Consider the following 25,017-nt stretch of genomic DNA (forward strand, 5'->3'; position numbering starts at 1 on the left):
TAGAAATAGTTGTTTTACGCGCATTGGTTATAGGGGAAACCGGTGCACAGTGATGGTTTATTGCGAATATCTACGTTAATATTGTATATACGGCTATAAACCCAATTACGAACATTAGGGCCCGGCTATTTCCTACAAAAAATGTTTTATGAATATTTTATTTAATCATTACGGCAGTTAATATGAACTTAAATTGAAGTGATCCATTATTCTGACTTTCCCATCATTTTATCTCACAATAGCTTCATTTTCAAGCGATTTATTGCAGAAATAACAAGAGTTAGCTGGGTGGTAAATTTTAAACGCGGTTACATGAAGAGCGGCGGACGCGTTTTAAGTCAACGTAGTCTAGATTATCTTTAAGTCAACGAAGGCGCGAATACGACACAACTATTTTATGTTACGATTGCTCGTATGTAAAATGGTCATAGAACATTTTTGGTAGGAAATAGCCGGGCCCTAATGTTCGTAATTGAATTCATAGCCGTACATAGAATACTAACGTAGATTAGTTAAACCATTACTGTGCACCGGTTTCCTCCATAACCATTGCGCGTAATACTATTTCTAACAGTAACCTGTGAAAAGATATGTTTTTGTTTGAGTAATTACTCCTAAAATATTTTATTACGCAATTTTGAACCATTCTTCATTTTATATTTAAAAAAAAACTAGCTTTCTATGATTTGAAAGAAACTTGTTTTCTAGTGCGTTGTTATGCGATTGGAAATTATGGTAAAAAGAAAACTATTTCTAACACTAACCTGTGAAAAGATATGTTTTCTTTTGTGTATTTACTGTTACATGATTTAATTACGCAATTTTGAGCCATTCTTCAACTTTAATTAAACACAAGTCGCTTTAAACATGTCAAAAAAACCGCGTTTAGCTTGTTTTCCACTGGCGCGCGCAACGACGCGTTTCTCAGCTTTGAAACGTTCAAACGTTTTTACGCGCGTAAAGAAAATAACATTATGACGCGCGCTAGTGGAAAACAAGCTTTAGCGTCGAGCTAAAGTCGGCCATTTAATCTTAGGCGAAATAGAGTGTTAGTTCACCAGTGCGGCGACGATGGCGTAACTTTCGTTGCCAGCCAAACGAAAAGCATGGGCCAAAGGCAGGGTTCTTTAAAAGTCCTAATCGGACCACGCGACAAAATTTCAAAAATCGTTCTAGTTTGTTATCCGATTTCTATGGTTGTTTGTTCCACTGAGATGATTGGACGGAAATGAAAATGACGTATTTTTGGGAGCAAAAAGTTTGACGTAAATCTTCAGTCGACCCTCATCTCTTGAGGGAACGATTTGACATTTTGACAGATGCCGGCTTAAATACAACAGTTGGAAAGGTTTTTTTTTGATTTTTTCGATAAAAAGTACGAGGACATTAAGTTTCCATAGAGAAACTAGGCCTAGTTGAGGCTAGATCTACAATTTGGCATTAATAGCTTTCAGTTTAGTTATGGCTCGTAGGAGAAGCCACATTTGCAGGAGAGAGATGGAATCGGGTAAATATTAAGCCTTAGTATTTAGTATTTATATTTAAATCGAATACATCAAATATTACGTACAATAATCTTAAATATCTATCAAGTGCTTAATAATATGGCAGTAGGCCTTGCGCTCGTAACGAAATCTTATTCAATATTAGTCATTGGTTGTTAACCCCTGCCGATTCAGCTTCCGTGGATGACTCATAGTTTTTTATATTAGCTTCCCCCATCCCCTCCTCGATTATTTATATTTTAGCTAGCTATACAACGACGTAGATTATTTTTTACGGGTTTATTACATATTTCGGTAAGGTAAATTTTCTGATATTCCTTTTCTAGGTCACTTATGCTGGACAAGCAATATGAACTGTCAAAAGTCAATGATAGAAATTGAACGTAATTCCTTGGGTGCAGATTAGGAATGACAGCGCTTATTTAAAGCTGCAATGAGTAAAAACTATCTTGCCCAGTAGCTTCTATAGCTAGGTACGTTTCACGCTTGCCATAATAATTTCAATGTTTGTTTTCTAACATTGAATTTCGCTTCTCTAAAAACAACTCCTTAAACTATATAAGATGCCTCATACAGAAAGTACCTTTGCATTGTAATTAATGTAAATTTGAATATTTTTAACTGACAAAGAAAAATGTTTTTGATGAAATTTACTTAAAAGTATTGAGAGTTTTTCTCTTTATACTTATATATAATTCTTAGATAAAAAAGCACTTCTATTTGTCGTATTAGAAGTATTAAGATAGTGATTCTTTAGAAATTTAAAAAATTTAATTGAAAAGAGATAAAATAATAGCCCAGTTATTTTTGCTACCATGTGTAAAATGGCCCAACAAGAAGGAACACCGTCAAAAGTTGATGATAATGTATGTTTTTTCCTTAAAAATGTTTCATTTTAAGTTGATTTATTTCAAAATTTTAATGTCTTGTATTTTTTAGGTATGTTTGCCTGAAAGTGTTAATGATGATGAAGGTGTAGAAGATTCAGATTCTGCTGATGTGGGTTTGGAGTCTGTTAATTCTCCCGAAGAATGGCAAGCTACGACTGCAGAAGCCATCAGGCAAATAGAGCTTCGTTGTACTGGTGGATCTACTTCGGTGCTAGACTCTGTTTATTATAGACCTGTGAATCAAGAAGCTTCAGTGCGGGTAGACCCTCATTTTCAGTCTAATCGTTTACGTTCAACTTACGGCCCTCGGGGGTCTATTCGGGACCGACAAGATCGCCCCAAATCGGACTCTTCAGTGGACGAAGAAAAACATTCTAATAGTAACAAGAATGGAGACTTTAGGGTTTCTGATCATTGTCTTAGTGCTAGTGCAGCCAACAGCTCGAAAAGCAGTGAAGAAAAAAGTTCTACCATGGGTACGAGTAACCACCTTGATAAACCTGAACAACCACGAAGAACTGTATCTGAAAAAAGTTCGTTAAAGAGTCCATCATTTTCATTAGGACTTGGTCCATCAAATAGAACTAAACAATTGACTGTTTCCTTCTCTGGTTTTTGCGGAGCTTGTGGTTTTCCTGAAAAATTTAAATCTGTTAGAAGGTATACTTAAATTGTTTTGTTATTGTTAGCTCTAGTTTTAGATCTTTTAATTTTTATTTTTAAATTGAGGTCTTTTCGTACAAGGCCTTCATTTTACCCTGAGCGAACTAGAAGAGTTAGTGCCAGTAGTAGTGAAAATTCAACACCAAGCCAAGAAAAAGAGTCCAATCACAATGTTCCCGTTTCCCAAGCCAAACAATACAAAAGACCCTCGACTCCAAAAAGTTTGGAAATTCCTTCAGCTGACATAAAGTACATAGATGCCAGTTCCCGAAGTTCCCTTTCAGCGGATGCTCTTTCAACGAAAGATCAAAGAAGTAGCGCCAGTACCGCTACTTCAAACTCTCCTACTACACCTTCAACAAGGTCTTGTAGTTCTGTGCCAGATCGAGTAAGCTATTGTTCTTTGAAAATGAGCATCTCCTTTTTAGTGAAGACTCAAAGAGGCGAGAAAAAGCTAAATATTTTCTCGTTCTCTAATATAGGTTGCCTTGTCCTATCACACTGAAAAGAATCTAACTTTATCACCAAATTCCCGCCTTCAAAACACAAACGCTGAAAACAATGCTCCGCCTATATCTTCAAATGTCGATAAACCGAGTCCTACTGTTGATGAACAGAAACCTTCCTTGCCTCTTTTCAATCGATTGACGCCTAAAGAAATAAAGTATCCAGGAGATGATAATCCGATACTTCTGAATTTACTATACAAAGCAACTCTGGATGAAGACGTAACAGATGAAGAAGCGGATGATGAGGATTATGAAGAGTACTGCGCTAAAGCTGCCTGTCATTACACGTCACCACCTCCATTAGGGGCAGGATGTCCCGCAGGAAATAGCAAATGTGCTAATTTCACCACTGGAGACTCCTTTGACTCTGACTGCGGGCAGCTCGGTGGTGACTCTATGAACAAAAATTTTCAATTAGACCCTGATAAACAAAGTGTTTATTCTTTGTACATGGATAAAGATTTTAGGTATGTAACCATTTTGGGAAGACTGATAGATTTAAATTAAGTAATTTGCCTTTTTAGGTACTTCTTCCAGCATCCATACGCTAGACTGTTTGTCTCTTATTTCGTCATATTTTGTAATTTTTTAATCTTTGCGGAAGACCCTGTCTCTCATAGTCATACTGAAAGTGAAATTCCAGTTGTTGGCAATGTGTTCTCATTTGTAGCTACGAAATATCCTCCCGAATATACTTGGGTATTTTTAAAAGTGACATTATGGCTTATCGCCATCCTTGGTGGTCTCATATTTGGCAAATATATCATTCATCATCTTCTTTTAAGTAAGTTTTATTAAAATTTTCTCATTTTCATTAATTTATAGAGGATACCTAATAAGTTCCATATCTTTAAATTATAGGAGACATCCTAAGGCTTAAAATGTTCCGCGAAGAGCAGGGAACATGGATGATCATGTTACTAACAATTATCCTATCAATCTACTTATTTTCAACTGTTTATAACTTCTTTTTGGCTGGCCATCCTTTGTACGATCAATACGCGATTAATTCTCAGATGGGCATAACGAATGCTAATTTCATGAAAGCCGCTGCTTGTGGGACATGGTTGGGAGATTTTGTCACAGCGTGGATGGTTCGTTGACTATTTTTCTTAAACCTTTATAAATGGCTATATGTTGTAAGTTATTTCAGGTAACGGACATGATGTTGCAAGATAATTTGTATTCAGAGTGGGCCCGACCCTTCCGCCATTTCTGGAAATCTCACACCCGCACGAGGATATTCATTTTCTGGGGTGGCTCGATTTTCATGACTTCATTAGTTGTTAGTCTGATTGTCAGCGACCGAATTTCCTGGGACAGACTGAATAGGGATTTTGTAGCTACGACTGAACTTTCTCGAGCTTTTCTAGCGTCTTTTATACTTGTTATGGATCTTATCATTGTTATGCAGGTAAATGTCGTGAATTTTTTTTATTTTGTTAAGTGGTTGTCTTTGCATTACTTGTTTTCTGTATTAAAAATTATTTTAAACTAGTAATTAAATGGTAATTTTTAGGTCTTGGAGAAGGACTAGGGTACTCGGGGAACGTCCATTAATTACGTGAAGCGATTTTAACGATTTTTCGACCTACCCTTCCCCCTTGGTGAGATGTCCTGAGATTTGGCTCGACCCCCTCAATCCCCCCCCTAACATCACATGAGATTTTTTTCAAAATGCGTATTTTTAGTGTAAATACGTTAATCTGTGTTTGATTGTGTTGGATTTATTTAAATAAAACACAATTTGTTTAATTATTTATATTTAAGACTAGTTAAGACTAGTATTTTAGACTTCAATGAGGAAGGGGGATTCCCTTCATGTTAAACGTAGAACTAGCGCGAACGAACGCTGACGCAGGAGCGTATATCGTAGTAGCTTCTATTTCATCCCCCCGGCGCAGAAAACAATGCGCAAGCCACAAAGGTGTTATTGTGTAGGATTTATCAATATTTTAGTGGAGAAACATGTTTTACTTAATTGAACCCAGTTTTATCACAATTTTACACTGTTTCTTGCGGATAAAAAATACGTTCTATTTGCCGAAACCCCCCCCCCCCCTCTCCTCCACGTGAGATTGGGTGAAATTCAACCCAACCCCCTCCCTCCCCTAAACGCCTCACGTAATTTATGGATGCTCCCTCATTTGAAACCTAAAATAACAGTTGCGTTTGAGTCTAAATACACTATTTTTAAGTACTCTCACACCTCTATGCTATTCCACAAGTAACTATTAGTATGACACTTTACTGTATTAATGACTGAACCTTTTTCCAACATTAACATTATCGCCAATCTCTGACTTGGTTCTGTGATAATTTCTCCTAGTTGACATACTTATTGTTATTATGTTACTTATGGCTATACCAATTGCAATCTTAAAAGTTAAACTCTTTGCTTTATGACATTAGGGCCCATTGCAAAAGTCTGTTTTGCTAGAATCGCACATGTTAAGTTCTATGGGCTAGCACTTTGGCTAGGCTTTTGCAACAGGCCCTTAGCTTTGAATTTAAATGGTTTCAGTAACAGTTTGTCAAAACTGAGCTCTATGAGTACCTTTTTTAATATGCAATATCAATCTCACTAATTTTTTATTTTTGAAATATGAACTTTTTTAAGGATTGGGATTTTCCTCATTTTGTTTGCGATCTCGACATCAAACTTCCCGGTTTGCATGTGGCGTCTTTTAAATTCAATCTCTTCAAGAAGTATGTCAACATTCCTGACGTGTTTTTCCATATTACAGGTGAGTGAAACAGTGAGCATGCAATTTAAATTTTTAACTAACACTAACAATTTCTTAGATTAGAAAAAAATTAAGAATCTTGTAATTTATTTGAAACTTGTTAAATTCTAAAAAAAATTTAACAAGTTTATTAATCCATATCATCATGATTTTATTCATATACACCTATAATATTATCTGGTTAAAATTTGTAAAAGCCCCGTACATGCCATCGGTTACAACGCTGATCATGCGCATTTATATGCAAAAACATTATGAGACCCTTGAGGATTACGATATATTGTGTTTCAATGCCGCTATATTTTGCACAGCTCTTGCGCGATTTTAATAATTTGTAGGGCTTTGGTTTTGAATAATTCACACAAATTTACAATGGCATTCGTAGTAGGCCTATTTGTTTTTGTTTCTGGCTATTACGAATATAGGTCTATTGCCGCTTCGATCTTTGATTCAGACTTCGTTGAATTAAAGGAAACACTGATGAAAAATAATAAATAGCGCACCTTAAAAATACTGAGTGGCTGTGTTTATATACTTTTAGCAGCTGAAAAACTTACGTTTTGCATGTTTGCATGGAATGTTATATCTCTTCTCTATACACTTCGCTTACTATAAGCATTTTAAAGTTTTCCCACGCCAAATTTTTCAAATACTCTGAATATGAAACCTTTTTGTATTAAAGGTTTTCTTGGCTTATGCTCTGTGTTTAAAACTATAGGTAGAAACTTTATAGGGAAATAGTAAATTTTGGGTGCACTCAGTGTTAGGGGATGGCATGTTACCTTGCACCATGCCTTTGAGGGTCATGCCCACCCCTTAAATATTGTGTACACCCCCCCCCCGAAAAATATTAACCAGGGCGTACCCCTAATCACCCTGGGTTGCCCTATCCACTACTTATATAGTTATTATTATTACTTGTGTAAGATATAATTCTTCTAACAAACTTGTGGTAGCGAAATAAGGGTTATAATTAAATATTGGTCTATGTAGGATTATCATAATAGCTTAGATTTCTTTAGATATAGACTTCTTAAAATCTACTTGTGTGTGGGAATCGCAATCTCTATTCTCTTGCTCTATCATCCCATCCGATCTTATTCTTCTTTCCCTTAACATGATACTTTGCTCCCATCTTTTCAATGTTCATTCACTCGTACTTTTTCTGGTCCGACCCAACGACACTGCCTCGTTAATCTACCCTCAATTTTTACTTGTAGTTATTTTTCTTTTGTCCTAATCGTTTTTTGATTGTATTTTGTAACTACGTGCTTAGAATATTTTAGTTTGCCTATACCAGTAACGGCATTTCAAATTAAAAAGTAGTGAGGTTATTCTGTAGCATAGGGTGTATTTAGCATAGGCCTTGAATTAGATAGTTGAGTATTGAGGTTTCCACCTTAAACCGGTCGATTTTTCAATGTATATTTCTACCCCAAAACGGGACATTTGGTAGTGTATGTTTCCAATTAAACAGAGACGTTTGGTAGTGTATGTTTCCAATTAAACAGAGACGTTTGGTAGTGTAAGTTAACACCACCATAAACTGGAACAATTGGTAGAGTAGTTTTTGACACTAAAACGGAACGTTTGGTAGAGTGGGTTTCTACCCTAAAACGGAACGTTTGGTAGAGTGGGTTTCTACTCTAAAACGGAACGTTTGTTAGAGTGGGTTTCTACCCTAAAACGGAACGTTTGATAGAGTGGGTTTCTACTCTAAAACGGAACGTTTGGTAGAGTGGGTTTCTACTCTAAAACGGAACTTTTGGTAGAGTAGATTTCGACCCTAAAACGGAACGTTTGGTAGAGTGGGTTTCTACCCTAAAACGGAACGTTTGGTAGAGTGGGTTTCTACTCTAAAACGGAACGTTTGTTAGAGTGGGTTTCTACCCAAAAACGGAACGTTTGGTAGTGTGGGTTTCTACCCTAAAACGGAACGTTTGGTAGAGTGGGTTTCTACTCTAAAACGGAACGTTTGGTAGAGTGGGTTTCGACCTTAAAACGGAACGTTTGGTAGAGTAGGTTTCGACCCTAAAACGGAAAGTTTGGTAGAGTGGGTTTCTACCCTAAAACGGAACGTTTGGTAGAGTGGGTTTCTACCCTAAAACGGAACGTTTGGTAGAGTGGGTTTCTACCCTAAAACGGAACGTTTGGTAGAGTGGGTTTCTACCCTAAAACGGAACGTTTGGTAGAGTGGGTTTCTACCCTAAAACGGAACGTTTGGTAGAGTAGTTTTTGACACTTAAACGGGACGTTTGGTTGAATAGATTTCGACCCTAAAACGGAACGTTTGGTAGAGTGGGTTTCTACCCTAAAACGGAACGTTTGGTAGAGTGGATTTCTACTCTAAAACGGAACGTTTGGTAGAGTGGATTTCTACTCTAAAACGGAACGTTTGGTAGAGTGGGTTTCTACCCAAAAACGGAACGTTTGGTAGAGTGGGTTTCTACCCTAAAACGGAACGTTTGGTAGAGTGGGTGTCTACCCTAAAACGGAACGTTTGGTAGAGTGGGTGTCTACCCTAAAACGGAACGTTTGGTAGAGTGGGTTTCTACTCTAAAACGGAACGTTTGGTAGAGTGGGCCTTTAGATAGTGTAGATGATGACATTAATCCAGGACATTTGGTAATGTAGGTTTCGAATTTAAACTGAGCTGTTAGGTAGTGTAGATTGTGACATTAAACCGGATCGTTTGGTATTATAGGTTTCACCCGTTAACCGGTAATGCCAATTTCTAAGCACGTAAATCTACGCTCGCTTTTTGTGTCCAGTTTAGTATCTTTTCATTTGAACCTTGGAATTTCCTTTTGCCTCGGAGGAATGTCCGAGTTGGTTGGTGTGTGTCGTTCGGGCCGTTGATCTTTGGTCATCATGTCGATGATGGTCGATGATTGTTGTAATTGTTGATGTCGCGGTGTCTATGGTTCTGGTTCCCCGAGTAAATATAAGCGTTGGTTGGTTGTGCGGCTGTGTTGCAGATGTTGATAAGGTCTTATCGAAAGAAGAGGCCGTTTCAAAGATCGATGCTTGCATAGCTCTCGATGCCCTTCGCGAGGCTGATGACGCGGCTGCTTTGTCCTTCAAAGGCAAGTGGTTCAACTACGGGATCATCGTCATCGTCATGATTCTAGACCTCAACATGTGGAAGAACCAAATCTTCTACAACCCTGTCGACTACGGACAATACACGGGGCCCGACCTCAAAGTACACACCGTGCAAGATCCGGAGGTCCTGGCCACAGGTACACTTTTTCCCAACCGCTTAACTCCCTATTTTCCGCCTTGTGTTCCCGTTTTTGTGTTGCTAAACTAACAATTTTTCAAAATGACCCTTTTTCGAAATTGTGCAAACAAATTCGATATTTGACAGATTTATTAGTAATCTGGTGTATATATTAGCATATGTAAATTATGTTACATATGATATTAGATATCAACTTACTCGTTAGTGCTCATATAGACTGAGGATATCCTTTCACAGGGGTAATACCCGAAGTCGTACTAGATGGCACCAGCAGTCTGCTTGTTTCTTTTTTGGTGATTTTATCCTGGTTTGAACTAATGTTTAGTTTTTTTTTAAATCAAACGTTGCTTTAATTAGTGTTAGGTTCCATCGTGAGCCTATCCTAAGGTCTCCATAAGTAATGGCCCACCATAGGGGCCCATGGTAACGGCGTTGTCGTGGAGAGAAGAAAGTTAACGTACGACGATAGGGCAGTAGCGACATCTTCGTTTTCAAAATTTCTACATCTAAAATATTCTCTTACTTGATAGAGCAGCCACGCTCGGGTTGATAAATGTCACTCAAAACGCGTCTAAATCACAAATTTGAAAAATAAATACCTTCAGAAACGTAACTCTTATTTCTAATAGGCAGTTTTAGGTTCAAAAATTTGACCTAGATCGACCTTTGCCTATGTGGACCTTATGATAGGCTTAGGGTTCCATCTATAAATAAGTATTTATTTCATTTCCTCCCCCAACGTTTTAAATTGCCATCTAGTATAACTAAATGCATTAAAAGCGAAGACGGGCGTCCCCAATGTTGTCAAGTGGACAATATGGTATAAATTGCCATATTTCTCGGGTTTTAAGATAATTGTAAGTTTTTGTTGGCGTGCGAATTAGCTTTTTCTGTTTACTAGAGTCTCGTAGCGGCCAACTCGAGAAGCTCATAAACTTCTAAACAGACTCTCCGCAATTTATCGTCTGCTTAGCATACGAAAATTCAGCAGTTCGTGCTTATCGCATTGGCCGCTACGTAGCTGTACGTCTACGTACACTGAAAAGGCCATTTTGTGGGGAATTAATTATTTAGCTATGGCAATTGCGTTTGTATAAAAATTGGCAACACTGGGTTTCCCTCAAAAAAGAGTGTACTTCGGTAAGCCGAAGCTTTTTCGAAAAGGGTCATTAGAGGCTTTTGCGCATCGCACTAACGCTATTTTCGGTGGTGTGTTTCTTTACCTCGCGGTGGCGGGTGCTCAGGGAATTCCACACTGTGGAGTTACGAATGGCGTTCCAGCCACATGGACCCGGCCACGAATCGCTCCTTCACCGAAGGAGACATGCAAATGAATTCTCGCTACTTGCACTACTCGCTGTCGGCGACGGGGATGGCTTTCATCCCCTCGTTGCTGGGATTCGTCATGTTCGGAGCGTTGACGTTCGTTTACGGCCGTTTCCCGCCCAAAACGGACGAAACGGCGGGGGGACGCCTCAAGAAACGCAAGCGGGAGGCGCAACGCAGCTCCTGGCGCCGCGAACGCGGTCAGGCCGGTGGCAGCGGCGGTTACGGCCGCGATTACGACGACGCCGACGGCGGCAAAAGGAAGGCGGCGACGTGGAGCGGCGTGCTCAGAGGAGGCAGGCGGCTCACCGACGTCGTGGTCGCCTGGAACAAGGTGTACGGCACCACGTGCACCGCGTCCTTGGGTTCTTGCAGGGAAAAACCATCCACCCACGCCACCTCCTGCAACGTCAGTGAACTCTATCGCAGTTAGGGAACGGACCATTTCCGACGGGGATAAAGTTCGTCCGCTTTTATTGACGCGTCATTTTGCTTATCAATAACTTAAATAATGGTCTGGTAACTTGGTAAAGGTCTTCGCTTCAGTATTACAACTTTATTTTGTTATCATAGCTTTTTTTAAGCTGTCTTTGCGCAAAAATTTATTATCAACAAAGCTCCTTATAAATATATACTAAACACGGCTGTTAATGTTTCTGTCTGTAATAATTAAAACTTGTATGTAATAAAGCTAGCATACAGTCCGTGCATACACGAGGAAAGGAAAGCTGGTGAATTTGGTTTCGTGACTTTCGTCAGTGGCCGCCAGCCATCGCTCTCAGACATAACGCTTTTCGCGCCATCTCTATTCCTATTTCAAAGTTATTTCTTAGTGGTCTCTTTCGCGTAGAGATGGCGCCAAGAGCTTTTGAATCCTCTCGTTTTTTTGGGGGCGGAGCTCCACACACTGAAGACGCAAAACTGCTCAACCGTACGCTACTCCAAAGTCCTGTCTGTTTGCTTTATTACTTAAATAGGTTAGAATCGTAGCTTCTTGGTACCGTAGTTCGCCTAGAATTAAATGTCGCTGCTTGACGAACTTTAACCCTTTGAAATGTCGTTACTGTGCGCCATTTTAGGATATAAATATGACACACCAAAAAAACAGAGGAATTTATTATGTAATACAAAATTATAAGGAAAAATAATGGAAACGTATTTTTTACTGTCGCGAAAGTAGGCTTAAAAAATTTTGATCCATCCAACTGGGTTTTTGGATGGGAAAACGGACTTGGTAATAAAAACGTAAAAAAACCGCGGTGTTTCTGAAAAATATTTTTCAAAGCTTAGTGTGCCCATTAACTAAAAAATAATTATTGAAAAAATAACTAAAAAAAACATATATCTTCCATTTTAGTAGATTAGTTTAGCGTTAAATTTTATGAAAAATGTGTTTGACTAAAAATGCTTTAGAAGATATACATCCAAATCAACGTCTTAGATTTATTTTTGACATATCATATTTAAAACAATTTTCTCATTGGGAAAAAAAAATGAAATACTTAACATATTACCATAAGTAACGTCATAAACGTAAGTTTGACACTGTACGATTTTGTTATAGTTTGTCGTGGAGTGATGGAGTAATCGGAAGTTTCGGAACAGGAAACGCGTCACAACCTACCCAAAAATTACTGCCAGGCTAGTGTGATGGCGAAAACGCGTTTAGTTCTCAAATTCGAAAATAACTACCTTCTAAAACGGAAATATGATTTATATTGGTCAATTTTGTATTCTGATTTGGTAATTTATCATTATTTTACCAAGATAAACAATATTTCTTACTATTGAAAGCGTTACAATTTTCCTTAAGCCTTGGCTGATCTTTCAAATAGGCTGTCGGTAACGATTTATCGGTCACAGTTACTTGACACTTCCAAAGACTAGTAACAGATTGCGGAGAGCTCGCAGTTCACATTACGGTCATTGGCGAAATAGACTATCATTAAAAAATTTATTTTGCTGGAATAGTAAGTGTCATACTGATGTTTATTATGTTACTTACCATATTACAATTTTAACAGTGACGTTTAATTCGACCAAGAGCCGCTAGGTGGCTTTGGGTTAAAATAAAATGTCGCGTTTTTATTTGCCCATGCACGTTGATTTAATAGTTTTATTAGGTGTATAGGAATTTTTGAGATTATATAAAAAAATATTAGCGTTAAGTTTTTGAAAAAAAAAGCTTGAATTGTCCTAAAATTAAACCATATGTTTATAATTATGTTTCAAATAATGTAATATAATTATCGACTTATGGTTTAAATTGTTACATTTTGTAGGATTGAAATTATAGTAGTTATAGTAGTTTACTGCTAATTGAAATTACTAATATAACTGTTGCGTTGATATACAGTATTATTATCGTAAAAAGGTTGTATCTGTTATTGGCTGGAACAAAAAAAATGTATGCTTTTGGTATTTGATGTAAAAACGCTGAAATTTATTTTCAAACGTTTTAATTAGGGAGTTTTTTACCCCGAAAATGCTGAAGATGGCGCTATGTAAGTTCTATTTAATAACGGCGAGTCACGCCTACTCGGTGTCAAGGGTTAATTTGAACCAGCTACCGAGCGTGTGTCGCGCACCGTTATCATCGGCGTAGGAACCAGGGGGGGGGGGGGGGGCAAGGGGGGCAATGCCCCTCCCTGGAATTTTGCTGGGAGGGGCAACTAATGTTATTGCCCCCTCCAACTTTTTGGTCAGTTGAAATCTTCAAAAGGCTCAAATTATCATTTTAAAAGCATAAAAAACTTATAGAACCTCAACTGTTATTAAATTTCAGTCTTTTCCCGCCAATTTACATAGTAGTAAAATGTACACGTGCATTCGGAGAAGCTACACGCCATTAAAAATTCAAAACCATTCTCCAGACCCCTTTTAGTTTCTCTTTGCCCCCTCCAACTTCCAGAACGTTCCTACGCCCCTGACCGTTATTAAATAAAACTTGGCTCAAGTCTACAAATTTTTCTAATTATTATTTTCAGTTTACTTAGAGCCACGTAGTAAATCTGAAATGGCTAATTAAATAAATTCTGCCATTATAATTTATAAGTAAATTAACGTTAGAAAACAATTTTCACCGCGTTCGATCAAGTGCTCCTTACAATGTAACTTATAAAACCATCATTTCAAATCGCTTTCCAAGGAAGCCGCCATTTTTAATTCAACCCCCCGCCCCCGCCCACTTCCCTGAAACTTTTGTCATCTACAAAAAAAATTTACAGGGATCGATGTGTGTTTTTATTGTCAAACATTTCTTTTATTGCGCGGACTTGTGAAAACTGTCCCTTCCCCCCCCCCCCGAACCCGCCCTGAAATAGTTGTTCCAAAGATTGAACCAATTATCGACGCCGATAAAGACGTTCCTATATATTTATATAGATAAAAAAATATTAAAAAAAAAGAAAACACCTCTAATGGCACGCGCCTGTAAATTCACTATCCCCTCTTGTGTCGTTAGGGGGGAGGGGCGAAACAAGCTTTTTAAGGAGTTGGGTGCCCCCTTTTTTCCGCTTGTAATGTTATCGGAAACTCATCGATTTTTTTGTCGCGCTCGGTCCATGTAATCTACTGTACCGTTTGACGTCAGTGGAAAAAAATCCAGATAACTTTAAAAAAAACAGTATTAAAAGATTTGGAACTTGGAAATAGAAAATATATATATATATATATATATGAAAGATGAGAAAAAACTCGAGAAATTTGTCGTATTTTTCCTTGGGGTGGGAAATAAATTCTGGAAAAGACTAAAAAAAAATAATATTACAGAAAACACGCCATGAACAAAATAATTTAAATTGTAAATCAAAGGAAAACTGATATATATATTTTTATATTATTTCGGGTCTTTTTTTTCACACGTAAATTTATGTTTAAATTGTTACTTTGTTAGTACCAAGAATTTATGTAGGTTAACGGAGAATATATAGCTTATAGATTAATGATTACCGGAATATATGTTCAGCCTACTCGGACAGAGAGAGAACTTGCCTCCTCCCTTCTTAACGGTGTTGCTTACATATTCTCCGTTTCACCTCAAAAGATTCTTGCGATGATATAAATATTATATTGAAAAAATATTGCCTGGAAATTTGAAACGCCCAATGTAATTTTAATTTAGTGGTTGGGTTGGAACTAACATGCCTTCTTGACGAATTTTTATTACAAACTTAGTATCAGAAGTATATAATATAATTTTACCAGATAAGTATCTATCTAACAATTGCTAATGTCACATAATTATAGTGACTTTCGTAAAAATTAATTCGGGTACATATGGTTTATTAGTAAGTAAATATCCCTACGGAGTGTAATTTTACCATTATACACCTCTAGGCGGAATAATACACGCGGTAAAATAGGAATCGGTGTACACACGCGTGATTTCGCTTATATTGAAAAGTGCCTCGAGCCTGCGAAGAAACACGTTTCATTTTGATGCTCTGGATGGATACTCCTCTAGTAAGATATTTATATCGTAAACGAGAATATTTAATCTAGTTAATTTCATATTTTTTTGATATGAAGAGTCCATAATGGGAAGTAAATAACCCGAAACCAACGTCAGTTATCGTAACGCCGCCTAGTGTCACTTTTTTTTGTCGCGACGTAACTTATCCTATAAAAACTCGCGAAGTAATTTAGTGAAAGGTCAAAATCAGGCAGGATCACAAAAGGGGTACTCCCCCATCGTTTACGACAACAATGTCGGGCCATTCTAGCGAGAAGACCCTTTTAAATTATATTGTCGGCTAAGAAAACTTTTCGCAAGTTCCGCATTTTAGTTCCTCTCCTTTCACTCTGTTGTATTCACCATTTTATTCGGTTAGCCAGGCGAGAGGGGGCGCTGTGTGTAACGCTGACGCCTACATGTTCTCGAGCGGCCCCTAACGTGTCTGAAATGCAAAGAGTTTTCCCCGACCGCAGCCCCCTCTATGGCCCATTCTCGGAAGCCGCTAGCCAATCCCCAGTTTAGATTTCCGATAGATTACTGAACCGATGGGCAACGGGTATATAAAAATATACGATGTACTAAATAAATACTTATTCGTATAAGTCAAAACCCCGGTCATTTCTTGTGATTTTTAAGCACTATATAAATATGATCAACGATTTTTTTCGATCGTAATTGTTTCGTCTGTAATAACTAATAAGTTAAACTCGTTGAGCTAACTTTTTTATTTACAATTATACTTTATACAGGGTGTCTGCATTTGATCGGCCCAGGCATTTTTCTCAAAAACAATACTTTCTAGAAATGTGAAATTTTCAGTATGTACTCTCTCGGGGGAGACGGTTTTTATTTGTAAATTTCAGAAAAATCTTGAAATGTTTCACGGTTTTAGAAGTGTTAGTTTTTGAACGCTACGTGGTAGACGAAAAGTTTCAATAAGCAAGTTGTAGAGCATACTCGAAAACCTATAATGGAATTGGTATGGTGGAAATCGGACATTTCGTCACTGAAATAATTCGCCATGAAAAACAAACAAATTTGAAACTTTTCGTCTACCCCGTAGCCTTCAAAAACTAACACTTCTAAAACCGTGAAAAATTTCACGATTTTTCAGAAATTTCCAAATAACAACGATCTCCCCCGAGAGAGTACACACTGAAAATTTAACATTTCTTGGAAGTATAGTTTTTGAAAAAAATGCCTTCGCCGATCAAATACAGACACCCGGTATATAATATCATTTTTAATCGAATATAGTATTTTATTATAATAAGTACGTGCAAGAATCGAGGTACGTTCATTTATTTATAATTTTCAATTATTTTATTAGTTCTACATTGCTCGCCACAACACAAATAATTGTTGCTTTACCTACACAAGTATTCAAACAATTTCCAAGGATAATCAGGATGTTTATTATAATTTTCGCAAAATACTAAAATTAAAGAAAAATCTAGTCGCACGTTTTAAACAAACGTGGAGAAAAATAAAGAGTTTTATATTTCAAAAAATAAATCACCGGTCAATCTAATATGAGAATAAATAAATTAAGTAGGATATATTATTGTTAATTAAGAAAAAAAGGAAAAACTGATATGGAAAAAAAAAACATTTAATAAAAACGATACGTGTCGTTGTAACTGTAACTGCTATATATTATAGTCTTTTTTCTACATTATACGTGAAAATGCCAGAAAAAAAGATACTATTATAAATAAAGTTTTCCAAAATATTTTGTTCTATTTCATTTCCAATATCGTGCCTACTTTTGTCATGTTCGGCTTACAAGCAACGTTATTTAAAGGGAATATAACCTGCAAAGCAATCTTTACGGAAGACCCCTTCAATTTTTCAAATGTCCCTGTACAGTGGCGCCAAACATTTTTAAAGAAAAAGGCAAAAGCGGCCAGAGCTGCAAGCGTTGGTGTTCCACACCAAATACCTGAGGTTATATTCCCTTTAAGAGGTGTTCAGACTAGTGTTAATTTTCCGGAAAAATAAAATGCGGAAAATTTCCAGGAAATTTTCCACAAATCGGAAAAAATGTCTAATATCAGTAAACATACTACAAAACATTAAAGGTGTTACATTGTTAATCAGTTTAAACTAGTCTAGATGTTTAGTTTTACACTCAGGTTCGAAAAAATGAGGTGAAAATGCCGCTTTATTTAAATTTGCAAACAATATATTAGACTAATCATGGAATGAAATTTTTTTAATATTTTTCCGACTTACAACACTAGTTCAGACCATACAACTGTTAAAAGCCAGTTAGGTGGATCACATAATTGGCAGTTAATTAGGCAGTATGGAAAGCAAACTTGTTACACTCTTTGGTGGACCGACACCCATCATTTTTCGGATAGGTGACCGACAGTGTTCCTAAAATGCCACCTTTTTGGAGAAAAGTCTAGGCCAATGGAAAATTGGCAAACAGTGGCTAATAAAGAAACATTTCATCGAAAAGCTAAGAAAAGTAATTTGAATTAAATTTTTAAGAAGTTTATTGTAAAAATGTCTTAATTTACACTGAACTTAAAATGTTGGAATTAATTATTCCAAAAAAATTAACAGTCTATTCTAATGCTAATCTGACCATTCCTATGCATATACAGGATGTTTCAAAATAATATGGAAAAATTTGAATGAGTTGTAGGGGATGAGTTGAGAAGTAAGCCTGTTTTTCTCCATTTTCCTACGATGAGTGAAAAGAACGCCAGAGAGCTTCGAAGTGTGACCTACTAGCCCCTGCAAGTAGGCTGCAACAAGCGCCAAACCAAGTTGCAGGGACTTTAAATACTGTTTAAGTTTACTTTTTTACGCTGGTTACCTCGATTTGTTTACAAAGTCCTTTTTTACCTATCACACGAACCCAAACCTTAATGTTCGCATTTCTCTGCTGCTTGGTTTTGCGCTTGTTGCAGTCTGCTTCCAAGGGCTAGTAGGCCACACTTTGAAGCTCTCTGGCGCTCTTTTAACTCATCGTAGAAAATTGGGAATAAACAGGCATACTTCTCAACTCACCCCCTACTACTCCTTCAAATTTTTGCATAACCATTTAAAACACAATGTACATTTTGCTTTTTTTGTAAAAATGTCTTAGCTTACACTGAACTTAAAATGTTAGAATTAATTATTCCAAAAAAATTAACAGACTATTCTAATGTTAATCAGAATCTGACCATTCCTATGCATATTTGCCTTAAGTTGCCCAAATGTCAAATGTCTCTGTTAAATTATTATTTTGTTATTATATTATAATTTTCTATGGTGAAAATATTTATTGGCCAGATTGGCCCCTAAAAATTATCTTTTGTCCAGGCTGGAATTTACTGACCGATTTTTGGGTGTACAATTAGTTTGCGATATACTATTTGAAATTCACCAACTAAATAAACATCCGTGACGTCATTAACGCGGTAACTTTGAATCTTTTGATCCGTCGTCAGCTTACTATAATATTGATTTTATCGAAATTGCAGACATCAAAATAATTTTAACAGACTAACCCTAATTTCTAAATTTCATCGTGGACCAAGAATTAGTGCTCCGCAGATCCGGCTCCGGCTTTTTAGGGAGCCGAGTTTTGGCTCCGGCTCCCTAAAAAGCCGGAGCCGGAGCCGGATGCAAAATCCTAGAGCCGGCGCCGGAGCCGACTCCGATTGCACTAATTACTGTTTTAAGCGCATGTATATATTAAGATAACACTAATATTTCTGTGAAAGAATACACTATTGTGTTTCAAAAGCTAATCAAAGCGTTAAATAAACTTCACAACATCATCATTCATCAATACTAATAAAAATATTTTATTTTTACACAAGATAGATAACAAAGTTACCAGTGGAGTGTACCACTACTACTGCAAGGACTTAAATAATTAGTATTTACTAAGTTATCAGTGGAGTGTACCACTCCTACTGCTAGGACTCGTAAATTCATAACAAAAAGGGAGCGTCCATTAATTACGCGATTTTGGTGATTTTTTGACCCCCTCCTCCCTCCCATTGGTGAGATATCGTGAGATTAGGCTCGAACCCCTCCCTCCCCCTAATAGCACGTGAGATTTTTCGAAGTGTGTATTTTTAGTGTAAATACGTTAATCTGTGTTTGATTGCGTTGGATTTATTTAAAAAAAAAACGTAATTTGCTTAATTATTTATATTTAAGACAAGTTAAGACTAGTATTTTAGACAGAACGTAGTCTAGAATCACAGTGAGAAAATCGAACAATAACGTACTTAAATTTTAAGTATTAAGGAACTACTAAAATTCGTAAATGAATATTCATTCTAATTCAGTTCACGGGGACTCATGTGTGGTCTCAAGAGTGACTACTGGAACCACATGTCCGTGTGATTTTCAGTAAAATCATCTCCTCCTTCAACCTCGCTCTGATTTAGCCACTTAAAACCGTTGTCGCTTGTACACAGAAGCTCAGTAACTCGGCGTGCCACAATTCGTGAAGATCACACTTTGCACGCTGGTGCAGGTGGTGCTCTGTGGAACGCACGCCGGTGCTCTGCAGCTAGAGTTCTTAAATTACGGTAATTTAGGAAATCAGTAAATTACGCGGTAATTTACAGCGTAATTTACCGTGTTGCGGTAAATTACCATAATTTTTTTTTTAAAAGGTTTTTTTTACGATTAAAACAAGGAATACAAAGAAGGAAACGCTTTTATTGGGTAAACAAATCGCATTTACCGGGCTTCACCGTTTCTTGCTCAAAATATTTCTGAATAACTAGGTCTACTTTCTCTCTTTTACCCATTTTTACCAAATAAAACTTTATAGAAAGAATACTATATTCTTTCGCTAGACTACTTCGAAGTAACGCTAAACTAACGCAGATGTTCGGAATAACTAAGTGAAAATAAAACTAACATTTTAGCAGACGACAGATGAATCATGAATGTGATTTTTCTTAAACAGGGCTAGACATAAGTATTCTTCCTATTAAACGTATCAAACTATTCTAACAATGCCTTCGACTCCTTGGAAATTCGTTACCAAAACGAATCTAGGTGGCGCTTCGGTGCCTAGCTCTTAGAGTTAGTGCGTTACGCCTATGATCTAGTGTTTGCTGGAGTGAAATTACATTATTAAACGATGCAAAAATACACTTATACGCGAATAACGTTAGGTTTTGAGTTTTGTAATCTTGTGCGACGTATTTTACCTACATTTTAGCCCGAAAGATCAAAGAAATTGAGAAACAGTGAATCACGAAAACGATGGTAAATTACCATGGTAATTTACCACAGTAAATTACCCTGGTAATTACCAGGGTAATTACCATTTTCGTAATTTACCTGAGAAAATTGTAAATTACCGTTACCAGGGTAATTTACCGCGTAAATTACCAGGGTAAATTACCGATTCGTATCTCTATCTGCAGCTCTTGTGACGGATGATAAGTAGATACCGCATGTACCGCAGCATCTATTTTTCAGATCACCACGTGCACTTGGGCAATAGAGGTCACAGGGCATGCTGATGAAGGTGTGTAAGGGTTGAATTACTTCATTTAACCCAGTTTATAGCAATTTTACACTTTTTCTTGCGGAAAAAAATTACGTGATATTTGCCGAAACCCCCCTCTCCTCCACGTGAGATTGGATGAAATTCAGCTCGATCCCCTCCCTCCCCTAAACGCCTCACGTAATTTATGGACGCTCCCAAAGCTTAGACCTAAAATTACCATAAAAGTATTGGAGCCGGTTTGAAACACTTGGAGCCGGAGCCGCGGCTCCAGATCCGAGTCCGGTCTTCACCGGAGCCGACTGGAACCGATAGGGGTTTAAGTTTTGGCCGGAGCCGGATTGGAGCCGGAGCCACGCGGAGCACTACCAAGAATCTAAGGGGACTCGCTGTGTTCCCGATATTTTGACACGGTAGGCGTGGCCTAAATCGGATGGCTTACTGAGGTACACCAGCCGCTTTGAAGCGCCTAAAGAATTCTGTTCAACTGTCACTACGATAGGCTTAGTCGGGGCTTAAGCAACAGTACGTGCGAGGAAGTTAGGCTAGGCTTAGTTCATTAAATTTTTTAGTGAATTTGATAAAAAAATCAGCCATACGCGGCTTACTGGTTATTTTTACTTAAGTTACCACTACTTATACTTCTAAAGAACCAATTTAAAATATAAAAGGTCTAAATCTTACTAAGCCTAATCTTTTAACCGACAACAACGGCGCCATTTTATCAAAATTGAACTACGAAACTACGCCGGAAATCGACTTCAACGACCCCAAGGCCCAAGTTTGTCCACATTGAGCCAAAATTACCCCTGATTTTGGTATTCCCAGTATTAATGCGTGCTCTTTAAAGTGCTCTAACAAGGAGACGACCCGAGGTGTTACACACCGATTCCGTTCAAACAAGGGCGATTGGTAGACCTTCGTGTAACTTGAAAAATCCTAAAGGGATTTTATTCAATGGGTAACGGTTTTGCCATGGCAACGAAAAATGTTTTTGACAACTTAAAATGTAAATTTTCCCATTGAAAATAACATGGGATTTTGACCGCTTCCAAGGTCCCCCCTGTGAAAAATTTTACAAAATTGAAAACAAATTAAAATACCAAAATTATAAAAAAAAAAATGATAAAAATTGACGAAAAAAATCAAAATTGGTCACATTTTTATCAATTTTTTAATTTTTTTTCACAGGCAAATCGGTCAAAATCCCATGTTATTTTATGTTGTCAAAAACATTTTTCGTTGCCATGACAAAACCGTTGCCCATTGAATAAAATCCCTTTAGGATTTTTCAAGTTACACGAAGGTCTACCAATCCCCCGAGTTTGAACGAAATCGGTGTGTAACACCTCGGGCAGTCTCCTTGTAAGCGAGTCCCCTTAGATTCTTGGTATATGGTTGGAGGAACTCAAAACGTTAGCCATCTTGTGGACAATTATTGTACTATTGAGTAGGGTGATCAATAAATTGGTACATCGGATATGAGCAACTAATCGGGCAACAATGAAATTGCGTAGTCTGAACGGTACTGAAGCAAAACACGGAGGAGGAACCAAATATTTTCGTTGAAACCGTTTCTAGGTAAATGTGACTTAATTTTGTTGTACGCTTTTCTTTGGTCATTGCCATTTTTAACTAAAATTTACACGTAACAATATAATTTAGATACAACAGGGTTGCCACACGTCAGGGAAAACATGTAAATCAGGGAAAAGTCAGGGAATTTAAAAATGGTCCTAAAAAGTCAGGGAAATGTCAGGGAATTTTAAGAATTCGTAAAAATTCAGGGAAAAGTCAGGGAATTCAATTTTATCTTGGCACTTTTTGAAGGTAATTCAACTCTAGATCTATGACAAATTCTATGATTATCATTTATTTCCTTGAATGTTTCGCTAATTTTTTCAACATTGCAATAACCTTTTTACTGAAATATAAGTTCATCTTAATTTATTAACTTCTGATAAAAGTAAAATATAAAAGAAAAATTTTTACCTTAATAAGTCAGGGAAAATCTGTTAAAATGGTCAGGGAATAGTCAGGGAATTTGAATCTGAAAATTTGGTGGCAACCCTGTACAAAAAATTATTTTAAATAATATGAATAATAATTTTTATTTTTTCGTAATTATTTTTATATATAAAACAATAGAATTATCAATCAGTCCATTATGTTTAAGACGATTAAATTAGTATACCGTTGAGCCACGAAAAAACCTGCTCGATGACTTCGTTGAGTATTCAACGTACTATAAATTAATATCTTAGCAGTACTAGGTGGATATCTATCTTAAGGGGCTGATCACTATCACCATAAGTGGATCATTCTCTCTAAGTATACAAATTCCGGGTCTCGGTCGGGTAGTTTAGTCTGGGTTTCGTGACGTCGGAGCTTGTATAGAGAGCAAACTCGACAGAGATAAATTTTGAGTGGGCAAGACGGCAACTAAACAAAACTCTACCGTTGGATCTGAAACTGACCTAATGTTTGAACAAATATGGTATAGGTTTTTTGGGGGGGGGGGGAATTCGAGGAGCCAACCCCAAAAATTTCTCTCTCTCGGGCCCTCGAGACATGTTTCAGACGTGAAACGTACCATAAGAGATGTAAGAAACGTTAGATTCGGCAGTATGAATTCAGAGTGAAGTTGAGGTGATACACAGTATAGGGCGGTTGTAAAGGGCTGCCAGACCGACCCCGACAAAGACTCTAGTCATAGGTAGCATAGCGTTTGATCTACTGAGAGAGAATGATCCGCTTATGCTATCACTCACTCTCCCAACCGGTTTAAGGGGTTTTCCCTCGAGTTCTTCGGTTTCCCCTTGTAGATGTTAACGGTAATAGTAAGGGTAGGGAGCTGTTGGCTCGCGGGGCTTTGAGCGCTTGCCACCGCCCTCCTACGCATTGTAACCCGGCCACCTGAATTAAAGGCAATAAAAGTCGCTTGATGACTTAGGCCTATGATGGTGCCTAGGGTATTAGCCTAGCCTAGCTGATTATCCGTAATCGGTGTACAAGCCTGTAGCTTTGACTGTACTAAAGTGATTACGTAATCGATTACAGATTTAGCACAACCAAAGGCTGTAATCGGTGTACAGAATCTAAAGAAACTGTTAGACCCTCATCTAATTTTCCACTTAAAACTATCGGAAGTGTTCAGTATTTAAGTTTGTCTGATTTAAATCACGGCTTAAATTAAGGGATTTAAATCAGATTTAAATCAATTAAAATCAGATTCAAATCAATTAAAATCAGATTCAAATAAATTGAAATCAGATTCAAATCAATTAAAATCAGATTGAAATCAATTAAAATCAGATTCAAATCAATTAAAATCAGATTCAAATCAATTCAAATCAGATTCAAATCAATTCAAATCAGATTCAAATCAATTCAAATCAGATTCAAATCAATTCAAATCAGATTCAAATCAATTCAAATCAGATTCAAATCAATTCAAATCAGATTCAAATCAATTCAAATCAGATTCAAATCAATTAAAATCAGATTCAAATAAATTAAAATCAGATTCAAATCAATTAAAATCAGATTCAAATCAATTAAAATCAGATTCAAATCAATTAAAATCAGATTCAAATCAATTCAAATCAGACTCAAATCAATTAAAATCAGATTCAAATCAATTCAAATCAATTCAAATCAGATTCAAATCAATTCAAATCAGATTCAAATCAATTAAAATCAGATTCAAATCAATTCAAATCAGATTCAAATCAATTCAAATCAGATTCAAATCAATTCAAATCAGATTCAAATCAGATTTAAATCATTATAAATCAAATTTAAATCAATAAAAATCAAAAGGCATAAAACCAGTGGCGGCGCCAGGAATTTTCGCGAGGGTAGGCACACCAAATAAATGGGCCCCCGACCCGGGACCCCCCTTTTCTCAACGAAATGCTTCAATAAAATAAAGTAGTGATGTACATGACGAACAAAAAAGTTCTAACAACAGTAAAACGAGTTCAAATATAACAGAACTGGTTTTATTTACTAGGAGATAACTCAAAAATTTCTAAATACATTATCGACAATTGTTTCATTGTTATTTATAAATAATTTTATCTCTTGGGACAATTTGGGGCCCCTTATAGGATGATTTTTGGGCCCCTCAAAATTTTAAGGTAGGCAGTGGCCTACCTAGCCTACCCCCTAGCGCCGCCACTGCATAAAACGT

The 25,017-nt window shown here is 37.0% G+C and overlaps 1 protein-coding gene across 4 annotated transcripts; it reads left to right on the plus strand.

Annotated features, from left to right (window-relative positions):
• The first annotated feature begins 2,219 nt into the window (after positions 1-2,219).
• On the plus strand, positions 2,220-16,975 carry LOC149953224 (uncharacterized). Of its 4 annotated transcripts, none has more exons than XM_090168829.1 (10): positions 2,220-2,371; positions 2,445-3,055; positions 3,125-3,446; positions 3,541-4,034; positions 4,092-4,351; positions 4,429-4,661; positions 4,721-4,981; positions 6,188-6,314; positions 9,293-9,556; positions 16,671-16,975. In XM_090168829.1, exons 1-10 carry the CDS (start codon positions 2,321-2,323, stop codon positions 16,697-16,699), a joined length of 2,652 nt encoding a protein of 883 aa, XP_090024955.1. In that variant the 5' UTR covers positions 2,220-2,320; the 3' UTR covers positions 16,700-16,975. The 4 variants fall into 4 exon arrangements, with proteins under 4 accessions (XP_090024955.1, XP_090024952.1, XP_090024954.1 ...); XM_090168826.1 differs by lacking the exon at positions 16,671-16,975 and adding an exon at positions 10,803-13,061; XM_090168828.1 differs by lacking the exon at positions 16,671-16,975 and adding an exon at positions 10,803-13,061 and having other exon boundaries at positions 9,401-9,556.
• The last annotated feature ends 8,042 nt before the right edge of the window (positions 16,976-25,017 follow it).

The sequence above is a fragment of the Leiobunum rupestre genome, chromosome 3, assembly GCF_980474605.1.
Source record: "Leiobunum rupestre chromosome 3, qqLeiRupe1.1.hap1, whole genome shotgun sequence".
In the NCBI taxonomy this organism is placed as follows: domain Eukaryota; kingdom Metazoa; phylum Arthropoda; class Arachnida; order Opiliones; family Sclerosomatidae; genus Leiobunum; species Leiobunum rupestre.

Bases quoted from the DNA above. Each gene is read 5' to 3' on its own strand.
- LOC149953224 (XM_090168826.1), top strand. From the start codon at position 2,321: ATGTGTAAAATGGCCCAACAAGAAGGAACACCGTCAAAAGTTGATGAT. The intron at 3,447-3,540 runs GTAAGCTATTGT...TCTCTAATATAG, and splicing joins GTAGTTCTGTGCCAGATCGA to GTTGCCTTGTCCTATCACAC. The intron at 4,352-4,428 runs GTAAGTTTTATT...TTTAAATTATAG, and splicing joins CATTCATCATCTTCTTTTAA to GAGACATCCTAAGGCTTAAA.